Here is a 21,924-nt window from a genome sequence, read left to right on the forward strand (position 1 = left end):
GTTTACAATACCCTGAAGGAGCTGTGAGCTCTGGGAGGGGCTGAGAATCAGGTTACTGTGTGATGGAGTTCTGAGCAGCCCACCTGGGGACAGGAACAGCTCAAGCAGAACAGAACAATGTCAGTCCTGCTTTCTGGTTGGGTAGAAGGTGTCTTAATACCATGTCCTGGCATTATCAAAAGATAAAACATGAGCTTGTCTTTTAAAATTTGGCTCTATCCATTACTCTTTGAATTTCAGTCTCTTGTCTGATTGAGAACTTTTTTTTCCCTTCGCTGTACCCCTGGCCCCTGCTGGCCAGCCCTAGGCTTGTGAGATCTGTCTTGTGAGAGGTACTTGGTAGCTCCGCTAACAGTACTGGGAGACAGCTGCTACAGCCCTTCCCTGCCTACGGGCCTGCTGTCTGTGGGCTTGCTGAGGAGAGTGAGACAGAACCTGAGTTCTGCTAAGTGCAGAATAGGACCTGCAGGCAGGTTCCCGAGTGTCCCGAACTCAGGCAGATAACCTGCTGCTTTACTGTGTTCGGGAGGATCTTTATCAAAGAGCAAGTTTACATTAGTCACTTATATTGTAGTGGTTCAAAATTGTTTGATGATGGGCTGAAAAGATGGCTCAGCAGTTAAGAGCACTTGATTTTCTTCCAGAGAACTTGAATATCCATATCAGGCAGCTCACAACAGCCTGGAACTCTACCCCTGGGGTGTCTGATGTCTTCTTCTGGCCTGTGTGGGCACCTGTACATATATAGTAGACACACAGACATGTACACATAAATAAAAACAAATTGAGAAAGAGGAACAATACTGTGTCGTCATAGTTACAAAGTGGATTGTATCAAGTTGTGGTTTCCTTTCTGGTTGTTTTTGAGGCAAGGTTGCCCTCTGCAGCCCAGTCTGGCCTTGAACGTGCAGCAATGCTCCTGCTTCTCGAGTCCTGGGATATAGGTGTGCCATTCTCTTTTTCTGTTTCTCAGAGGCATACCAGTCTGTTGTACAGCTGTGGTAGCTCATGAGCCTCTGGGACTGCTTTTATTCTTACCGGCATTGTTTTTGTTTGTTTGTTTGTTTTTTTGTGGTGAGCAAAATGTTTCTGAATCAGGTCTATACTCAAGATTTTATTGTATTGTGTATGAGAGATGGCTTGTGGGTGTAGACACTTTCAGAGCAAGTATGAGGATATTAGTTTAAATCTCCAGAACCCACATGAAAGCTGGGTGCCTAGCAAGGATGTCTGAGATCCTTATGCACCTATTGGGAGATGGGAAATGGAGAAAGGAGAATCCCTGGAAGCTTGTGGGCTGGGTAGCCTGGACTATGCAATGGGAACACAGAGACACTGTCTAGAAAAGGTTGGAGGTGAGGGCTGGCCCCTGAAGTTGGAGTTGTCCTCTCCTGTCCACATATGGTGGCATGTGCATCCAAGTTCATACACATCATATACTAACAGGTTTTAATCTGTTGTAGTCATTTAGGGTTTCAAGTAGTCGAGTATGGAGCTCAGATGTTCTAAATTTGAGAGGCTTCCTGAATTTAATAGTTTCTTTATTAAAATGAGGTAGATTCATGCCCCAAGCTTACAGATCCAAGGGAACAAGAAACTAAAACTTCCTTAGACTGGGCTGTGGATGGTAGGGAGGATATGTTGTCTTTAGGATGTAGGTGTGCCTGTGCCTACACTGCTTATGGTTGGCCTGAAAGTCCTTACTGCCTTGGCTGTTACGACTGCTTTTCTCTTTTTCCAAGGTGGAGCGGCTGGAGGTTGTGAACAAGCAGTTTGTTCGAGTTATTCCTGTTCCTGGGACGACATCCGAGGTGAGGGGCTGATGTGTGGCCAAGTGTCCTGGATACCTTTTGTTTGTTGTTTGAGACAGCCTCACTCTGTAGACCAGGCTGGACTCGAACTCACAGAGATCTACCTGCCTCTGTCTCCCAAGTGCTGGGCTTAAAGGCGTGCGCCACCACACCAGATCACTTTTTTTTAAGAGTTGATTTTTATTATTTTTAATTATGTGTCTGTGTGGGTGTGTGCATGTGAGTATAGGTGGCTGCTGAGGCCAGAGGTATCAGGTCCCCTTGGAGTTGGAGTTAGGAACCTCCTGACGTGGTCCTCTGCAAGAGCAGTACTGCTCTTCCTGCTGAGCCATCTCCAGCCCCAGGATAGGTTATTTTTAAAAACTGTAAGCTATAGTTGTCTGTTTAGTAAAGTACCTTCCCAGTTGTCCATCAGTCCATGTTGTTTGTGATGATTTGGGCTGGAGAGATGGCTCAGTGGTTAAACAAGCACTGGCTGTACTTCCAGAGGACCCAGGTTCAATGTCAAGCACCCATGCGATTGCTCAGAAGCATTCATTACTTCAGTTCCATGGAATATGCTACTTTCTTCCGGCCTGCACAGGGAACAGGCATGCATAGAGTGCACAGGGAACAGGCATGCATAGAGTGAACAGACATCATGCAGCCTGCACAGGGAACAGGCATGCATAGAGTGTGGAGACGTTATGCAGGCAAATGCCCATGCACAAAGAATAATTTTTTGTTTTGTTTTTTTGAGACAGCGTTTCTCTGTAGTCCTCGCTGTCCTGGAACTCACTCCGTAGACCAGGCTGGCCTTGAACTCACAGAGATCCGCCTGCCTCTGCCTCCCAATTAAAGGTCTGCACCACTCCTGCCTGGCCACAAAAAAATAAAAATAATTTAAAAATTTATCTTGATAATTATGGTTTATCTCACTGTCTTAAATAGATAATGGCTAGTGCAGGAAGCCTTTAAGACTACTATAATTAGTTTTTGTCAAGTAATATGTAAGAACCACTTGCCAAAATTTTGGAGAAAAGGTAGAAAAAGACAAAGGGAGACTTTGGCTATTGTGGCAGCATTTTATATTTTGTCTAGAACTTAAAACCTTGAAGTTTCGTGTACCACAACTGAATGAGCTGCTGTTTGCCTGCTTGCCCTTGGAGCTAGCTCCAGGAAGGGATTTGTCCATATCTGTCTGTCAGAGCTAGGGGAAAGAGGCTTTTCTGGGAGAACACAGATGTGGATGAGAGCGTCAATCCCCCTGGGACACAATGGTGAACCTAAACTTTCTCTTGGTCTCTGCAGAAGTTCGTGTGGTTTAACATTGGTAGTGTTGATACCTTTGAGCGGAACCTCGAGTCTGCTCAGTGGGAGCTGGGGATTGAGCCCACCAACCAGGCTGCGGTAGTCTATACTACTGAGAGTGATGGGTGAGTTCTAGGGGTGTGGAGGTCCTTGGGAGACTCGAGTGTAGGGCATCCGATTCTGAACACAAAACAGAAATTCAGTGTTTAACCTATTTTGGGGTGTGCTTATTTTTTTTAAACATATTATAGGCATCTGCTAATATTTACAGTATCAATACTTAAAGAATATTTTGATCTATTTTTATTTTTAAAATTTTTTGTTTTGAAGTGGCCTCACTCTGATAGCCATCTAAGTCTCAACTCCTGGGTTTAAGCCTCCCAGGTATACACCATGGCACTGGCTTACGTCTGTTTATTGCAAAGAGAATGCCAGGCGGCCTTTAAAAAGTGTATAGGAAAGTATGTAGGAAAAATAAAAAAAAAAAGTATTAGATATTGATATCTTTGCTGAACCAGAGTCTTCTGAAGAAAGCATATGGCTAAGCGTCTGTCAGATCTGTTTGGTCAAAGGCTAAGCCAGCCAGCCCCCCCCCCCCCCCCCCCCCCCCCCCGCTGTGGGTCAGGGCAGAAGCAGTGCTGTTAGGACCTTTTAGAAACTGCCCCTTTGGTACAATGAAAATCGTAGAATGGTTTGCTCTTTCTGGTAACAGTGGGACTTCTGACCTTGCTCTTAAGTGAAAGTAACAAGTGGTTTTCTTGGGTTTTTGCAGCTCTCTTCTCCGAAGCCTGGTACCCACCCTGGTCCTGGTTAGCATCCTCCTCTATACCATGAAGAGGGGTCCAATGGGGACTGGTCGTGGTAGCCGAGGAGGAGGCCTCTTCAGTGTTGGTGAGACAACAGCCAAGATCTTAAAAAACAACATTGATGTGCGATTCGCAGATGTGGCTGGCTGTGAAGAGGCCAAATTGGAAATTATGGAGTTTGTGAATTTCCTGAAGAACCCAAAGCAGTATCAGGACTTAGGAGCCAAAATTCCAAAGGTAGTGATTTCAGGAAACAGTGATACAATCCAGGCACCAAGTTGAAGTACAGATTGCTGTTATTTAGAAGAGATAAATATTTAACAAAGTTTTTTTCCTCCTGAAGTTTGTATTTCTGTTAACCACAGTAGAGGATGGAAATTGTGCCTGTGGTGTAGAACGCTGAAGTCCTCCTGTTTGATTGGTGAGATGGCTTACGCCTGTAGTTCTGGCCCTTGGTTGGTCAAGGTTGGAAGGCTTGTGAGAGTTCCGAGCTGGTGTAGGCCCCATAGTGAGTCCATGGCCAGCCTAGGCTGTAGACTAAAGACGCTGTCTCAAAAAAGCCCACGTTTGCTTTTGGTCTGTTTTTAATGTTACGATCTCATCTATGGTGACCTGACAGTAACCCAGCACTCTGAACTCTACACACAAGCTTCGTTGTTGGCACAGGGTCTCTCTGTAGCCTTGGATGGCCTGAGACACTGTAGACCAGGCTGCTTTCCTCACAGAGATCTCATGCCTCTGCCTCCCAAGTGCTGGCGTTAAAGGCATGGGCCACCATGCCCAGCAGAAACAGGGTCTTGATCTTTTTCAAGGGGCCAGTGAGATGGATCTGCTGGTGAAAGCAATCACCACCAGCCTGATGAGCCAGGTTTGATCCTGAGATCCACATAATAGAAAGAGAGAACAACCTTCTGTGGGTTGTCCTCTGACCTCCGCATATGTGCAGTGGTGAGTGTGTGCACACATGCACATTCAAGAACAGTAAGCTGGGTGTGGTGGTAAAGGAGCTTTGCCTTCAAACCTGACAGCCTGAGTCACCCCTCAACAGAGACAGGGTTTCTCTGTATAGCCCTGGCTGGCCTGGAACTAGCTCCACAGACCACATTGGCCACAAACTCTCAGATATCCATGTACCTCGGCCTCCAGGTGCTGGGTTTGAAGGTATGACCCACCACCACCTGGAGACAGCCCAAATTCTTTTTTTTTTTTTTTTAAATATGGAACGCTTCACGAATTTGCGAGTCATCCTTGCACAGGGGCTATGCTAATCTTCTCTGTATTGTTCCAGTTTTAGTCTATGTGCTGCTGAAGCGAGCACAGACAGCCCAGATTCTAGTTCCTGGGCCCACGTGCTCTTTCTGCATGGTGGAAAGAGAGAACTGACTCTTGCAAGTTGTTCTCCGACTTCCTCATATATACCGTGGCATGGCAACCCCACCCCCTAAACACAGCTAAATTAATGTAATCACTTTTTTAAGAAATCCTTTTAATTTTCAGTCATAATAGTTCATAAAATGAAAATGAAGGTGTTATACAGATGTGAATTGGTGATCTTGTTTTTTTCTTTCCTCCAAATGTGTGCTCATGTGTGAGTGTAGGCATGTATGTGTCTTAGTTTAGTTTCTATTGCTGTGATGAACACCATGACCTAAAGCAGCCTGTAAGAGATTTGTTTCTTCTTGGACTCCAAGTAATAGTGAAGGATGTCAGGGCAGAGCTCAAGCAGGGCAGGTACTTGGAGGCAGAAGCCGTGGAGGAGTGCTGCTTACTGGTTTGCTCCCTGTGGCTCACTCAGCTTGCTTCTTTTTTGTTTGTTTGGTTTTGGTTTTGTTTTTCTGGGATTTTGAGACAAGGTTCTCTGTGTAATAGCACTGGCTGTCCTGGAACTCACTTTGTACACCAGGCTGGCCTCGAACTCACAGAGATCTGCCTGCCTCTGTCTCCTAAGTGCTGGGTCTAAAGTTATGCGCCACCGCTGCCTGATTCTCAGCTTGCTTCTTTATATAACCCAGGATCAATTGCCCAGAGGTAGCATCACCCACAGTGGTCTAGGCCCTTCCACACCAATCCTCAGTCAGGGAAACACCCCACACTCTTGTCTACAGGCCGGTTTAATGGGAACATTTTCTCAATTGAGGATCCCTCTTTTCTGAAGACTCTTTTGTGTCAAGTTGACAAAACTAAGCAACACAGCGTGCCATAGAACGTGTGTGAGGGTCGTAGGACAAGCTCACTTTCCACCTTGTTTGAGACAGGATGTCTTGCTGTTTGCTGCTGTGTATGCCAGGCTACAGTTGTGGGGATTCTCCTGTCTCTGGCTGCTGTCTTATATAGGAACACTGCTATTGTGCCTGGCTTTACATGGATTCTGGGGATTCAGACTGGGGTCCTAAGTGCCTGGCCTGAACAACTGATGGAACCCCCCCAAAATGAGTTGTGTCCACCCTTCAAACCAGCTGTGAAGCTGGACAGGCTTCCTGGCTGGATTTCAACAGGCAATTGTGTTTCACTCCTGGGAGGCCGTGCAGAAGGGTACTGCTGTTTTAGAGAGCAATTTGGCAATAATCATTAAGGAAAGCATTCTGAGACAGAAGATGGTGGCACATGTCTTTATTCCCATCACTTGGGAGGCAGAGGCAGGCAGATCTCTGTGAATTTGAGGCCAGCTGGTCTACAAAGCAAGTTCCAGGACAGCCTGGGCTACACAGAGAATCTCTGTCTTGAAAAACGAAAAAGAAAAGAAAAAAAAGAAAAGCACTCTGGTTCTTCGAACCAGTAAACTGCTAGACTTATTCCTGCAGAAGACAACTTCTCCAGTGAGAGTCTGGATCTGGGAGTTTTCTATTTATGTATGTATGTATGTATGTTTGTTTTCCGAGACAGGGTTTCTGTGTATAGTTTTGGTGCTTGTCATGGATCTCACTCTGTAGACCAGGCTGGCCTCCAACTCACAGAGATCCACCTGGCTCTGTCTCCCGAGTGTTGGGATTAGTATTAGTTTTTTTAAGGAAAAAAGATTTTCTAAAAACCCTAGGCTCTAAAAGTGGTAGATTTAAGGTCCTTTTTAGCCCTAGAAGTTGCCTGTATGTATTAGGAAACTGGGCTTGTTCCTAGTGTTCTGTCTGTCCTTCTGGAGAACTAGGTGTCCCTTTTTTCTTGCAGGGAGCAATGCTCACTGGCCCACCTGGAACTGGCAAAACACTTCTTGCAAAAGCAACTGCTGGAGAGGCCAACGTGCCCTTCATCACTGTGAATGGGTCGGAGTTCCTGGAAATGTTTGTTGGTGTTGGGCCGGCACGGGTAGGTGGATGGGTAACCAGCTATAGAAGGTGCCAACACACTTCTTGTCCAGGATTGGTCATTGTGTAGCTCTAGGCTTTGTGTGGGACAAGCGCTGAGTGCACCCCATTAGGGAGGTACCGATGTATCAAGGGGGGGGGCTAAGGGTGAACTGTTCTCCTGTGCGATAGGAACGGAAACAACAAAACGGTCTGCATTCCTTTTCCAGGTTCGTGACATGTTTGCGATGGCCCGAAAAAATGCTCCTTGTATTTTATTCATTGATGAGATTGATGCAATTGGCAGGAAGCGAGGCCGTGGTCACCTGGGAGGCCAGAGTGAGCAGGAGAACACTTTAAACCAGATGCTTGTGGAGATGGATGGTGAGTGGACACTGTAGCAGGAATATATATTCATTCTTAGAGGTTCCTGACTTAGAGGTCTGATTCTTGCTGCCTCCATCTCCTGAGTGCTAGGATTGCAGGCATGTGCCCACTGTGTCTGGCTGATGCGTTCTGACTTTAAAAAAGAACGTTCTCAAATCAAACATAAATAAGAAATCAGTGTTTGATCCACATAGAGCTCCTCACTGCACAATGGGAGATTTGTTTCCTACCTGCCAGGAGGCAGGAATTAGCTGGGATGAGGGCACCTGCTTCCCTTGGGAGGTAAACATGTATATGAGCATGAGTGTCCCTGTTGGTGCACATAGGATAGAGCGGACTCAGCCACACTCCTTTGGCTCTGGGCCTTGTTCTGCTGATCTCAGAGTGATTCTAGCCAGGGTGTACCTCCATGGAATACTTGTAGTCATTATCCCACTTTTGAGTTTGGTAAAGCTTCCACTGGATCTTTGGCAGATTTTGTCTTCATTTTAGCTTTAGTGTCATGTTGAGGTCCCTAAGCCCTCTCTGGGTTTAGTATTTTACCAGGGAGTCACAGAATCAGCTGTACTCAGGTATGATCCAACACAAAGGAAGGACACACAGCAAAATCAGCCAAAAGAGAAGGCACAGGGAATGGTCCATTAACCAGATGCAGCTTCTAGGGTCTTCTCCAGGAACACACTGATGGCATGTAGGAATTGCCTTGATCCCTGCTGTTTTCATTGGGTGTTGGTCAGGTGCCTTCTGCTTGGCATGTACCAAGATTCCAGACTTCTGGGAGGAAGGCAGGTATTGTGCATAAATAACATTGTTTGCACTAGTAGTTTGGGCACCAGGAACCATTGTCTGAGAAGGTGGCAACCACTCATGTGGTCCTTAAGACAGCCAAGCCAGTCATATGCACTTCTGTACATACCAGAGTTGTTTCTGGTGTCCTGTACTAAATCTTTAGTACCCAAAGGTGAGTGAAATAGGTTGTTACTATGCTTTCCTCTGGTGGGAACTGAGTGGAGACGATAAACACATGTGCACACCTAACCGTCATCCTCATGGCCTCACCTTGGATGAGTGTTCCTTGCTTGCCATCACCTGGTTATACTTGATGAATCCTTCAAGCCCACAAGGACTTGGGTGGAAGGAGGCAGTGAGCCCTGACAAGATGGTGTCAGGGTAGCAGGAGTGAGAAATACAAAGAGACTCCCATGTTCCAGGCTTTATCTCTTATCCTTGTCTCAAATTATAGAGTTCGCTGTTTGCTGAGAAAAGGTCTGCTTTCCCACCAGCAGAAATGTACCTTACTCACAGCCGATGGTAATAGTGAGAGCTTAGAGCCAGAGGTCAAGTCTTCCCTAAAATGGGGCAAGCCTGGGCCCCTGGGGCAGCTGGGCAGGGCCTCAGGCCCGTTTCTTGGCACTTAGGGAAGGATGTGGGGCTAGCAGCAGGGAAGTAGAGTCAGCATGGCGCCTGACTTGGAATGGTCATACAGATTCTGGTATTGCCTGGGCCTTCCTCAGATTAACCAGCATTTCTTGTGTTTAGGGTTTAACTCTGCCACTAATGTGGTAGTGCTAGCTGGCACCAATCGCCCTGATATCCTTGACCCAGCCCTAACACGGCCTGGCCGGTTTGACCGCCAGATCTACATTGGTGAGTACCTGTCATGTAGGTACTTGGGTTTGGACCTCAGCCCCTGAGGTTAAAGGTTTGGCTAACTCACTTCCTGTGCTTTGGGAGGTGTTGATGCTGGGTCCCGTCTGACAGTCCACATCTTGGGAATAACAGGCGTGGTCTGGCTGTCCACATGTCTTTGTAGTGAGCACAGGTAAGAGTGGTACAGCTTGTTTCCATCTGTTCTCCAGACTTGATTTTCATAGACCTTGATACTTAGGGAAAAAATGATTTATCCCTTGTCCTTCTCTGTAGCTATAATTTTCTCCGGTCCTGCCCAGCCCTGATGTCCCACAGACGCTTATAAAGTAATTACTCAGACACTTAATATTATTTACAAACAGTATGGTCTATGGCAGGCCTCTTGTTAGCTAGCTCTTATATCTTTTTGTTTGTTTGATTGTTTTTGTTTTTCAAGACAGGGTTTCTCTGTGTAGCTTTGGTGCCTTTCCTGGAACTCACTCTGTAGCCCAGGCTGGCCTCGAACTCACAGAGATCCGCCTGGCTCTGCCTCCCAAGTGCTGGGATTAAAGGTGTGCGCCACCACCACCTGTCTTTAGCTTTTATATCTTAAATTAACCTATTTCTATTAATCTATGTTTTGCCACGTGTTCCATGGCTTGCCGATCTGCTGGCATATTGTTCCTTGGGCAGCAGGCTGGCTTCCCCCCAGACTCCGCCTTTCTCTTTCCGTCTCTCTCCTTGGATTTCCCTCCTGCCTCTAGGCTGCCTTGCCATAGACCAAAGCAACTTACTTATTAACCAATGGGAACAGCATATATTCACAGTGTACGGAAAGACATCTCACAGCACTTCTCCCCAATGATCAAGAATAGTCACCTTCCCTTGACGTTTCCCAAGTAGAGCACATTGATCTTGGGTAGATATTACCTGTGTCTGGGACAGTTTCTATTGGGTCACATGGCCTTGGGGAATAGATTTAATATTGATTAAGAAGGTAGGTATGCGCATGTTGATTTTGTGTGTGTGTGTGTGTGTGTGTGTGTGTGTGTGTGTGTGTGTGTGTGTGGGGTGATTGAACCAGGGCCACCATGTTCATGCCAACTCTACCAATGAGCTACATACCTAGTCCAAGAAGGTGTTTTGATGTATGGCATTGCCCAGTGCAAGTACACTTTGGGCTTCTTTTTTTTTTTTTTGGGGTCAATGCTGGTAGATCAGAGAGACAGAACAAACCACAGCTATCTCACCTTGCCAATTCCTCAGCTGGTCCTGTTTCCTCAGACTGGAAGCTTCTGTGTCCTCATCCCAATGGCTCTCAGCTGAACTACTGCTGGAAAGCCTGAAGCTTAACGAGCCACATGCTTAACCAGCCAAAAGCTTAACCAGCCAAATGCTTAACCAGCCAAATGCTTCTAGTTTCTGGTCCCCACGCCTTATATATCTTTCTACTTTCTACCACCACTCCCTGGGATTAAAGGCTGGCTTTCTGGGATTAAAGGCGTGTCACCATGCTTGGCTGTTTCCAATGTGGCCTTGAACTCACAGAGATCCAGAGGGATTTCTATCTCTGGAATGCTAGGATTAAAGGTGTGAGTGCCACCATTTTCTAGCCTTTGTATCTAGTGGCTGTCTGTTCTCTGACCCCAGATAAATTTATTAAGGTACACAATATTTTGGTGAACACAATACCACCACATCTCCTCTCTTTTTGTCTAAAATTAAAAAAGCTTATAACTAATACAAGAAAAACTATCTAATAAGTATATGCAATATATACAGCCCAAATTACATTAATGATGTCTAGTCCATTAACATTTGACAGATTCAGATAAAAACTCCATTATATATATTAACAATATCCAGTCCAGTAATATCTGATAAACTCAGACCAATAAATTTTCATTACTTATCTTATTTAAAACAAGCAGTTCCTTTTTAAAAGTAGATTCCATAATCTCCCTTTTTATCTTATCATATCCATATTCTCTCTTTTTTCTTTTCATAATACATTCAGTAGTCTACCTTTTGTCATTTTTATATCTTCCCCTTTTTCTTCAGTGTAGATTCAATGATCTACCTATTTATCCTAGTATTTCTTTATCTTTTTTCTCAGAGTAGATTCGATGATCTATCTCATATCTATATTCTCTTTTTCTTTTTGCTTTCTAGGGGTGAAGATATCTTTAGGGAATCTTGAAAAGAAAATTTTTGGGTTAATCGCCAAGTCCTGTATCATTTCTCCAGTCTCTGCATAAAAGGAAAGTTCAGGGCTTGTTTCAAGTCCTTGTTTGAGTAGTCTATCAGGCTGGATCATCTCAACTAGTCCTCTCGAAATTGTTCTGACCAGTTTGCAGTCCAAAGTCTATTTTTCCATGGTGTTAATCGGCTTAATGGCTTTATTATAGTCCATGTGGAATCATCATTGTAGGATCCTGTCATTTTTTTGAAGATTTCAAAGTCACTGTTAGGCATGGTCATGGTTTCCTGCAGACTTTTTTTTTTTTTTTTTTTTTTTTTTTTTTTTTTGCCTCCTCTGTGGTTTGGAGCAATCACAGTCTGATAAATGTCTGTCTCTCGGAACCATGAACATTCTTCCCTAGAACAGGAAATCTTCACAGCAATTTCTCCCCACCATTTTTCTTGCCAAACTTTTCCAAACTGACCTTTGCCGATGCTTTCTTGTAACACGATGGTCCTGGCAATTCTTCTCTGAACCAGCAGCAGTAAACCCTTTGTCCCAGGTAGCAGCATCACCGCAGTCACCAACATGATGAGAAGGAGCTGGCAACGTGGAGCAGTATCCACTGCTTCCATGGTCCCACCACTGTTTGTGGTTCAGTCCAGGCCAAAGGTTCTCCCAAGCCTCCTAGGCCGGCCTCAAACTCGGGATCCTCCTGCCTCTGCCTCCTTCAGCAAATCCAACTGGCGTGCGCCACCACAACCGACTGAGTGAAGCTTGGGCCTGAGTTGGGGCTCACAAGGCCACAGGCAAACAGTTTTTTCATGAATTCGTAACACGAACGTTGGGCGCCAGATGTAGCAGGATTCTTAAAAGTTCTTATTAATAAAATCAAACCCGAGGCCAGTTATTGGGGTCAATGCTGGTAGATCAGAGAGACAGAACAAACCACAGCTATCTCACCTTGCCAATTCCTCAGCTGGTCCTGTTTCCTCAGACTGGAAGCTTCTGTGTCCTCATCCCAATGGCTCTCAGCTGAACTACTGCTGGAAAGCCTGAAGCTTAACGAGCCACATGCTTAACCAGCCAAAAGCTTAACCAGCCAAATGCTTAACCAGCCAAATGCCCACTTTGGGCTTCTTTACCATTTCCACCTTGATGCAGGCAGGGAGTTCTGCTGCCTGTCCTTGAAGTTTTGCAAAGTAGTTAGCTCTGAGAACATAACTTTGTATGTCTCATTTTCTTCATTAGGTCCCCCTGATATCAAAGGCAGGTCCTCTATTTTCAAGGTCCACTTGCGTCCACTCAAGCTAGACCAACGCCTCACCAAAGATGCTCTTTCGAGGAAGCTAGCGGCTCTCACTCCGGGCTTCACTGGTAAGTGTTGTTGCTCAGCCACTCATCGTACAGGGCCAAGTGCAGTCATTAGTCTGTGTTGACTGGTGGGTGTCACAGCTGCCTATTTGGTCCTGGCAAACGGTCACCCTGGTCTATAGAACTTTGAACCTCCTGAAACATTTCAAAGGCTTCACATCTTCTTGACCTAAGCCTGTTGGTACCCATTTGAGTTTCTGGATTTCTAATTAGACTTAAGTCTTTACTACAGAGATGAAAAAAAACATATCTGAGGAGGATCATCTGAAGAGATGAATCATATCACACTTTGATCTTGGCTTGAACTCCCATCTGGAGTGATTGTTTGGCTTTTCCTTTTTCAAAACCTCCTCTCTAGTGCTAGGATTCTTGTTTTCCTACCAGAGTGGTTTGAACCCCAGAAATGTGTGGGAACCTACGGAATGGGTTTTCTGACCTCTTTGCCTCTCCATAGCAGCCCTTTGAAGACCACAGTTGCCTCTTGGCTACTGTAGCAAGTTGTTTGCTCCACAGCTGTCTGCTTCTGCCCTGTGGGTCATTTGGCGGCGGAGCATCCTCACTCTGGTCACCTAGAGCATCCTGCTCAACTCTGGGCCAGACATGCTCACACACAGGACACATTTGTCTGTGGCCAACATGTGAAGGCCTTCTTGGTATTCTTGTCTAGAGTGTCCTTCCTGTCCCATTTTTTCACCCCTTGCAGAATTCAGGTGTCCACTTACATGCCCAGCTAAGGAACTAGAGTAAGTTAAATAAGTTACCCACCCAGACTTGAGATTTCCTTGCTGAGCCTGTGAGGGTTTTCAGTTTGGAGGACTCAACAAGAGAATCCCATGCTGTTGTGCAATAGGACCGACTTAGAACTCCCCAATAACTCACTGACCCATTCCCATGTGGACTTGAGGATGCTGCTTTGCTTCATCAAAGTGCATTTCCAGGGCTGGAGAGATGGCTCAGTGGTTAAGATTGTTTGCTGCTCTTCCAAAGGACTAGAGTTTAATTATTAGCACTCACAGTGGGTAGAGCTGTAACTCTTGCTTAGGGGATCTGATGCATTCTTCCTGGCCTCCACATACACATAAGTAAGTAATAAGATAAATTTTCAAAAACCAAGTACTTTTCCTCCCCAAGTTTTATTGTACCTAAAGGGCATAGCACAAATTTCTGTGAATACCAAGATGCTGAGGACAATAGGAACCATGTAAAGCCCCACATTAAAAGAACTGATGGTGTGTTTTCAGCGTTAGAGCTCAGCACTGACTGTGGCCCCCCAGTGGTTCTTACTGTGGAAGGCTGCTTCTCCCCCTGTATGATTTTGGATTGACCCTTGACTAGGAGATGCAACTATTTTAATCCTGGGTGTTTCCCCCAGAAAACAGCCAGCTTAAGTTTCTTTCATGGTCTCTACATATTTTGGCATTGCAATGTATCAAGAAAAATAAAAACAGATACCAAAAATTTTGGTTGATGATTTAACAGAGAACTATAAAACCTGCAGAGAAGCAGGTGTTGTATGTTCATAGAGGAAGGAAAAGTTAAAGCCCCAAGTAAATACAATATTAAGCATAATAAGCAATTTTTGTTTGTTTTGTTTTGTTTTTGGAGACAGGGTTTCTCTGTGTAGGCCTAGCTGTTCTGAAACTCATTCTGTAGACCAGACTGGACTCAAACTCAGAGATCTGCCTGCCATGTGCCATCACTGCCTGCAGTTCTTAAAATGGGCAGGTGAGAGAGCTCAAGGGATCCCACTAACCCACAGAGTAGAAAGAGAACCAGCTTCCAGTTTGTCCTCTGACCACTAACATTAGTGTGACACATTCATACACAATACATAAATAAATGTAATTTATAAAAAATATTTAAATTAAAATGGGCGTAGTAGCACATGCTTTTAATCCCAGCACTTGGGAGGCAGAGGCAGGTGGATCTCTGTGAGTTTGAGGCCAGCCTGGTCTACAGAGCTAGTACCGTGACAGCCAAGGCTACAATAGAAAATTCCTGTCTCAAAAAACAAAAAAAAATTTTAAATTATGTATCTTGAATATTCTCAAAGATCTAAAAGAAAACATGGACAAAGAACTAAAGGAAATCAGGAAAACTGTCCCAGTAAGCAGAGTGAAGAGATGTAAGTATAGACAGGTTCAAATTAAGTCTGGAGCTGAAAAGTACTGTAAGTAGAATGTGGAAGTTACTGGAGGAACAGAACAGTAGGTTTGAACAGACAGAAGAGAACCAGGAAATGTGGGGATAGGTCCAATTAAGTGTTAAGTCTGTGGAACAGAAAGAGAAGAAGATGGAGAAAAGGCAGAGCCTAAGGGACCTGTGGCAGGCCAGCACCACCTGTCGGACTTGGGGAAGGACAGACAGAGATTAATAAAGACATGATGACAAAAACTTCCCAAACTGGATAAAAGACGCGAATGCATCTATCCATTTGTCCGTCCGTCCGTCCATCCATCCATCCATCCAAGAAACTCAGTGAACTCAAAGTAGGAATAAACACAGGCCCCCACACAGTAAGACTCATAAATCAAGTATGAAAACCAAAGGTACGAGAGACTCTTAAAAGTATCAGACAAGGGGCACATACAGTTTTGGGGGTCCTCAGTGATGAGCACCTTGCTTTTGTTTAGAAACTAGAGTCCCAGGGGCACTGCTGAGCTTCTGAGGAAACCGTCAGTTAAGTGTGTTGAGACCGCCAACACTACTGTTTAAAGTGAGGAAAAATCACAGAGTATGAAGGACAGAGGACCATTTCATAGTAGATCTGCCCTGCAAGGGATGAAGGAAGCCCTTCAGGCTGAAGTGAGAGGGTGGTAGATAAGAACTTGAGGCCGTAAAGAAGAACACAGTTACAAAGGTGACTCTGTAGGTAAATGTTTGTAACTTTAAAAAACAAGGACATAAAACCAATTATAGATCTGTGTTAAAGGGCACAGTGTAGAGCAATGTTTTCATGCCTACAGATTCCACAAGGAGGAGGAAGGAGGTGAAATGAAAGCTGGAAATGGAAACACTGACTTCTGAAATTCAAGTGGAACTAGCTGCAAGGGCCCCTAACAACCAAAGCAGTCTTGTAAAGGTTGAAGGACTCACACTTTGCTGTTTCAGAACTTCCCACAGAGGCACTGTAAGCAAATAGTGTGGTCCTGGCAAAGGAGACACAGTGGCCAATGGAAGAGAGATGAAAGTCCAGATAGAAGCTTTATGTCACTAATCAGATAATTTTTGACAGTTGGGAAAAGAGCCATCTCATCCACAAATGGTGTTGGGACAACTGGGTCTTCACAGGCAAGAGAATGAGGTTGGATCCTTTCTTTACCAGCTGCAAACATTAATTCAAAATGGATAAAATTTTAATTTAATAGCTTTGACTATATGACGCTTAGAAGAAAATAGGTGAATCTTTATGACATTGAATTGCCAGTGCTTGCACAAACAAACAGAAAAATAGACATATTGATATTAAATCTTTATGTTTCAAAGGATAACACTCAGGAGAATGAATGAAAATCATGTATCTGATAAAGGTATGGTATGCAGAATATTTAAAAAGCTTTTATACCTTAGGGGAAAAAAAGGAAGTATAGTAGTACACGCCATGATCCTCACACCAGGGAGGCTATCTTGAGACTATGAGACCCTTGGAAGGACTTAAATACACAGTTCTTCAAATAATGTCCAGTAAGTACATTAAAAAAATTTTCAACATTGATTACTAGGGAAGTAAAACCACAGTGTGTTATAACTTCATACCTGAAAGGGTGGCTATACTAAAAGAATAAAAAAAGCTGAGAACAAGAATTGGAACCTCGTGTTGCTAGTGGAAATATAAAACGGAAATTGTATAGCCACTACAGAAATCAGTCTGATAGTCCAAAAGCAAACAGAGTTACCATATGACCCAGCAATTCTAATCCTATGTGTGTTTTCAAGAGAATTGAAAATGTATTTCAGACTTGAACATGCATGTTCATAGCCCCATTATTTGTAATAGTCCCTCAGTAAAACTCAGTCAGATTTCTAACAATGGATGAGTCGATCAGCAATATATGGTATATACTATATAGAACAATTTGTAGCTGTAAAAAGGAATGAAATACCAGGGGCTAGAAAGGTGGCTCAGAGACTATAGGAACACTTACTCTTGCAGAGGACCTGGGTTGGTTGGTTCCCAGCACCCATGTGGTCACTCACAGCTACCACTCCAGTTCTGGCCTCCCTGGGCACCAAGCACCACGTGCTGCGTATTACATATATAGAGACACATACTTGTGAATTTAAAATAAATACAATTTAACAAAAAGGGCTGAGGTACTGATACAACATAGAAAAGTCTAAAAAGTAATGCTCAAAGAAAGAAGCCAGATATAAAAAGCCACATCTTACATGAATCTTTTTCCCATGAGAGTTTGGAGTTTCAGTAGAGATCCAGAAAATTCAAGTCCACAGAGTTGAAAACAGACTAGTAATTGATTGGGGTGGGAATAGGAATTAAAAATAAAAGGCATAATGTATTTCTGACGATGGAAAGTGTCTTAGAGCAGGATTAGGGCCATAGTTGAAAACTTTAGTGTCTTAGTTTCTTTTCCTGTTGCTGGGATAAAACACCCTGACAAAAGGAGCTTAAGGGAGAAGGGTTTATTTTTGTCTCAGAGTTCCGGGTTACAGTCCATCATGATGGGAGTCGTAATGACAGGAACTTGAGGGAGCTGGTCACATCCGACCCAGGAGTGGAGAACAGTGAGTCCATGCATGTTAGTACCCACATGCTGTCTAGTGACCTTTCATTTATTATGTATACAGCATGTATGACTGCAGGCCAGAAGAGGGCACCAGGTCTCATTATAGACAGTTGTGAGCCACCATGTGGCTGCTGGGAATTGAATTCAGGACCTCTGGAAGAGCAGTCAGTGCTCTTAACTTCTAAGCCATCTCTCCAGCCCCTTAGTGACCTTTCTCTTGCTGTGATAAAAGACTATTACCAAAACATTTTGGGCTTCTGGCTTTAGAGACTGTGATGGTGGAGCAAAGGCGTGGCAGTGGGAGAGAGTGAGAGCTCACATCTTAAACCACTAGTTGGAAGCAGAAAGAGCTAACTGGGAATAGTGTGGACTCTGTTGAAACCTCAAATCCCAACTCCCAGTGACACACCTCCTTCAACAAAGCCACACCTCCTAATCCTTCTCAAACAGTTCTGTCAACGGGGACCAAGTATTCAAACATACAAGCCTGTGGGGGCCATTCTCATTCAAACTAACACACAAGTCCAGAGATCTGTCCCTCGTGTGATTGCAGATTCCTTCAGGTTGCTAATACTAACCATCACATTGGTAAGTTTACTAAAAGTTAATGTTGCATATGCCTTTATGATACATGGATTATTTCTCATTAAAACTGCATAACTAACGAGAAACTTTGATGAAGTAATTTCTGCTGGAGTTTAACCTGGCTTCTACTTGAGATTTTCCTTTAATGAAGTTGATCTTGGTAGAACTCTAGCAGCCAGAAACACTGACTTTACTTTCTTTTTCTGACTCAGGTGCTGATATTTCTAATGTGTGCAATGAAGCAGCACTGATTGCTGCCCGCCATCTTAGCTCTTCTGTCCAGGAGCGGCACTTTGAGCAAGCCATCGAGAGGGTCATTGGAGGTGAGCCCACGTCCCCTGGGAAGGGACAGGCACTTTTTGGATAGCTCAGCCTCACTTCAGCATGTAAAGACATGATCAGTTTTTTTGGACCAAAATTTAGAACTAGGGTTCTCCTAGCAGCTTTCACTCCCCTCTGAATTATATGCCAGCCATTTGCAGACCTTGGGAAGCCAGAGCTAGGCGTGGATATAGAAGACAGGAACATCTACTTGGAGGGAGGAAGAGCAGAGCTTGGATGACCGATATTTACAAGGAAAAGCCCATGCAGGCAGAGGCCGTCCCAGGACGCCGCTGCTTGAACTCTCTTGGGACAGCATTGTTAGTGACGGTTACGTGTTTCTGTCTCCAGCCGGTGTACAGGCCGTCTGGGAAGTTCATGTAGCCGCCTGGAGCAGCTCAGCTAGCTGTGCTAGCCAGGCAGGAACTGGAGTTTGGTGAATTAAGGGTCTCATAGGGCTTTGAAACTGAGAGGGTACCTCATGCTGCCATTGGCTGGTCTGGTGTGGTTCCTGGAGAAGGGAATCAGGCAGATGGTAGTACACATCCCTGTGCCAGAAACTGAAGTTTAGCGAGGTTGGCAGATATCCTTAAGCTTCATTATTGAAGTTTCCTTTTTAAAGTTGAACTGTATAGAGGAGTGCATACACTCTTGAGGGCTGTCCAGTGGCTCTGGTGAGCTAATTCATCAGTCCTTGCGGTGGTGGTCTAAACAGCTCAACACATGGTGTTAACTGCTTCTCTTTGTCCTGCACCTGCGATAGGTGTGCAGATCGGACATTGAGAACATCTCCCTTTGTCTCGACATGCATGGGTGTTGCTTCTTGACACATGACAGAAAGCGACCCTGTGCTTCTGACGCAGAAGTTCATTGGCTGGCAGTGGCTTGCTGTTTAATTTTTTTTAGATTTATTGACTGACTTTTACATGTATGGGTATTTTGCCTACATGTTTGTCTGTGTATTATGTGTGTGCAGTGCCCACAGAGTCCAAAAGAGGGTGTCGTTCTGGGTGGTGGTGGTGCATGCCCTTTAATCCCAACACTGGGGAGGCAGAGGCAGGCGGATCTCTGAGTTTGAGGCCAGCCTGGTCTACAGAGTGAGTTCCAGGACAGCCAGGGCTACATAGAAAAACCCTGCCTCAGGTGTTGGGGGTGGTGTTAGATCCCTCTGGAACTGAGTTACACATGGTTGTTAGCTGCCGTGTGGGTGTCGGGAATCAAACCCTGGTCTTCTAGAAGAGCAGCCAGTGCTCGTAACCTGCTAAGCCACCTCTCCAGCCCTAAAAACGGCTTTCTAAAGCAGGATGGGTCAGGTTGGTTAGACTGGGTGAATGGGGTGCTCTCCAGTGCTGGGAGGTGGGTGTCACTACAGAGCAGAGAGTAGGGTGGAGCTGGTGCTCAAGGAAGGCTGTGTCTGATCCAGAGGGAGGGACAGGTTCCCGACAAGACCACGGAATGGGACATGGCCGTCAATCCAGACTGTTGGGTGCCCTTGGGGGTTTGTGGGCGGACATTTTCCCGTTTCTCACTCCTTGGACTATGGTTTGTAGGCCTTGAGAAGAAGACGCAGGTCCTACAACCCAGTGAAAAGACAACTGTAGCCTACCATGAGGCTGGGCATGCAGTGGTGGGCTGGTTCTTGGAACATGCAGATCCTCTGCTGAAGGTCAGTTTCTCAAGCTGAGGGTGTCTGCTGACGGCCTCGGCAGCCTCTAGGCCTGGGTGCCATCTCTGGCTTTCTAGGTGTCAGCCCTCACAGGAACAGCACACTCGAGACATGGCCCTTCACTCTCCTTTTTCTGTGTTTTAGAGAGGGAGAGAAGGAGGGGGGAGAGAGGAGGGAGCACATGGTGGTCTGAAATGGGAGCCAATTTTCTCCTGTGTGGGTTCTGGGGATTAAACTCAGGTCCTAAGCCTTGGTGGTAAGTGCCTTTACCATCTGAGCATCTCACCAGACCCCCTTTTACTTTTCAAGGAATATGTTGGTCTATAATTTGTCCAGTTCCTTTTGGGGTGGAGAAGCAGAGCAGGAGGTATTGGCTCTGAGTGAGGCCTTGCTTAAGTCTTAAGCTTTGGATCAGACTCTTGTCAGAGTAAGTGTGTGTTTAGTTCCTGAAGAGCCTCGTAGACAGTCAGACACTGAGGCTGTGGTGTGTTACTCCTCAGGGTAACTCCGTTGGTCTCTAGTGGCTCAAACTCAGGGCTCTTACCCTGCCTCCCTCAGTCATAAGGGGGCGTGGCCAGTGTAGCTCCTGGTGGAACAGTTTGTTTGAGGCTGACAAAGACAAGGCTTTGGATTTTTTTAAAGATTAATTTTAAATTTTTTTAAAGATTTAATTTAATTTTACTTTATTTTATGTGCATTGGTCTTTTGTCCACATTCATGTCTGCTTGAGGGTGTTGGATCCCTTGGAAGTGTAGTTACAGACAGTGGTGAGCTGCCATGTGGGTGCTGGGAATTGAACCTGGGTCCTCTGGAAGAGCAGCCAGTGCTCTTAACTGCTGAGCCATCTCTCTAGCCCCTAATTTTAATTTTTTTTTAAAGATTTATTTTATTCGTGTCAGTGTTTTGCTTGCATGTTTATGTGCACCAGGTGACCAGCAGAAGAATGTCAGATGCCCTGGAACTCAACTTACGGAGTTACAGGTGGTTGTGAGCCACTGTGTGGGTGATGGGAACTGAACCTGGGTGCATTTGTTGCCAGAGCAACTAATGCTCTTAACTGTTAGCCATTTCTCCAGCCTGTATTTTTTTTAAGAGTGTATGTATGTGTGTGTGTGTGTGTGTGTGGTCGTACACATGAGTGCAGTCCTTAAAGAGTCCTGGAGGGGGTCATCTGATCGGGGGCTGGAGTTCCAGGATGGTTGTAAGCTACCTGATACCTGATGTGAGTGCTGGGAACTGAACTTGGGTTTTCTGCAAGAGCAGTCCATGCTCTTGACTTCTGAGCCATTTCTTCAGCTCCAGGCTCTTATTTTTCAGGTGTCCATCATCCCTCGGGGCAAGGGGCTTGGCTACGCCCAGTACCTTCCCCGTGAGCAGTACCTCTACACACGGGAGCAGCTTTTCGACCGCATGTGTATGATGCTGGGGGGTAGGGTGGCTGAGCAGCTCTTCTTTGGCCAGATCACCACAGGGGCTCAGGATGATCTGAGGAAGGTCACCCAGAGTGCCTATGCCCAGGTAAGCAGCAGTGTCCTAGTGTGTGACTCTGCCAGTTGCATTGGACACAACTAACCCTAGGCTCCTCCTGTACTTCAGATTGTGCAGTTTGGAATGAGTGAGAAGCTAGGCCAGGTATCCTTTGACCTCCCCAGACAAGGAGAAACCATGGTGGAAAAGCCATACAGTGAAGCAACTGCCCAACTCATCGATGAGGAAGTCCGGTGCCTTATCAGGTCTGCCTATGCTCGGACCCTGGAGCTGCTCACGCAGTGCCGGGAGCAGGTAGAGAAGGTGAGTGGGGCTTCGCTCAGAGAGAGCCAGGTCATGGGTCCCAGGTGGGGCATGGTCAA

General features: G+C 45.3%; 1 protein-coding gene and 1 non-coding gene across 2 annotated transcripts in view; one reads left to right on the top strand and one right to left on the bottom strand.

Annotated features, from left to right (window-relative positions):
• Nucleotides 1-21,924, top strand: part of LOC102909622 (mitochondrial inner membrane m-AAA protease component AFG3L1) — a 35,293-nt gene that overhangs the window by 11,216 nt on the left and 2,153 nt on the right. Inside the window, exons 6-16 of the mRNA XM_042277837.2 lie at nucleotides 1,743-1,811; nucleotides 3,102-3,226; nucleotides 3,874-4,144; nucleotides 7,070-7,207; nucleotides 7,416-7,569; nucleotides 9,112-9,219; nucleotides 12,635-12,760; nucleotides 18,300-18,410; nucleotides 19,959-20,074; nucleotides 21,392-21,592; nucleotides 21,671-21,865. Of these exons, the coding sequence (XP_042133771.1) occupies nucleotides 1,743-1,811; nucleotides 3,102-3,226; nucleotides 3,874-4,144; nucleotides 7,070-7,207; nucleotides 7,416-7,569; nucleotides 9,112-9,219; nucleotides 12,635-12,760; nucleotides 18,300-18,410; nucleotides 19,959-20,074; nucleotides 21,392-21,592; nucleotides 21,671-21,865 (1,614 nt within the window). The remainder of the gene's footprint in view (nucleotides 1-1,742; nucleotides 1,812-3,101; nucleotides 3,227-3,873; nucleotides 4,145-7,069; nucleotides 7,208-7,415; nucleotides 7,570-9,111; nucleotides 9,220-12,634; nucleotides 12,761-18,299; nucleotides 18,411-19,958; nucleotides 20,075-21,391; nucleotides 21,593-21,670; nucleotides 21,866-21,924) is intronic.
• Nucleotides 5,119-5,225, bottom strand: LOC121829956 (U6 spliceosomal RNA). The gene has a single exon (XR_006072995.2). It is a non-coding gene; the product is annotated as a U6 spliceosomal RNA (small nuclear RNA).

The sequence above is a fragment of the Peromyscus maniculatus genome, chromosome 5 (genome assembly GCF_049852395.1).
Source record: "Peromyscus maniculatus bairdii isolate BWxNUB_F1_BW_parent chromosome 5, HU_Pman_BW_mat_3.1, whole genome shotgun sequence".
Taxonomy (NCBI): domain Eukaryota; kingdom Metazoa; phylum Chordata; class Mammalia; order Rodentia; family Cricetidae; genus Peromyscus; species Peromyscus maniculatus.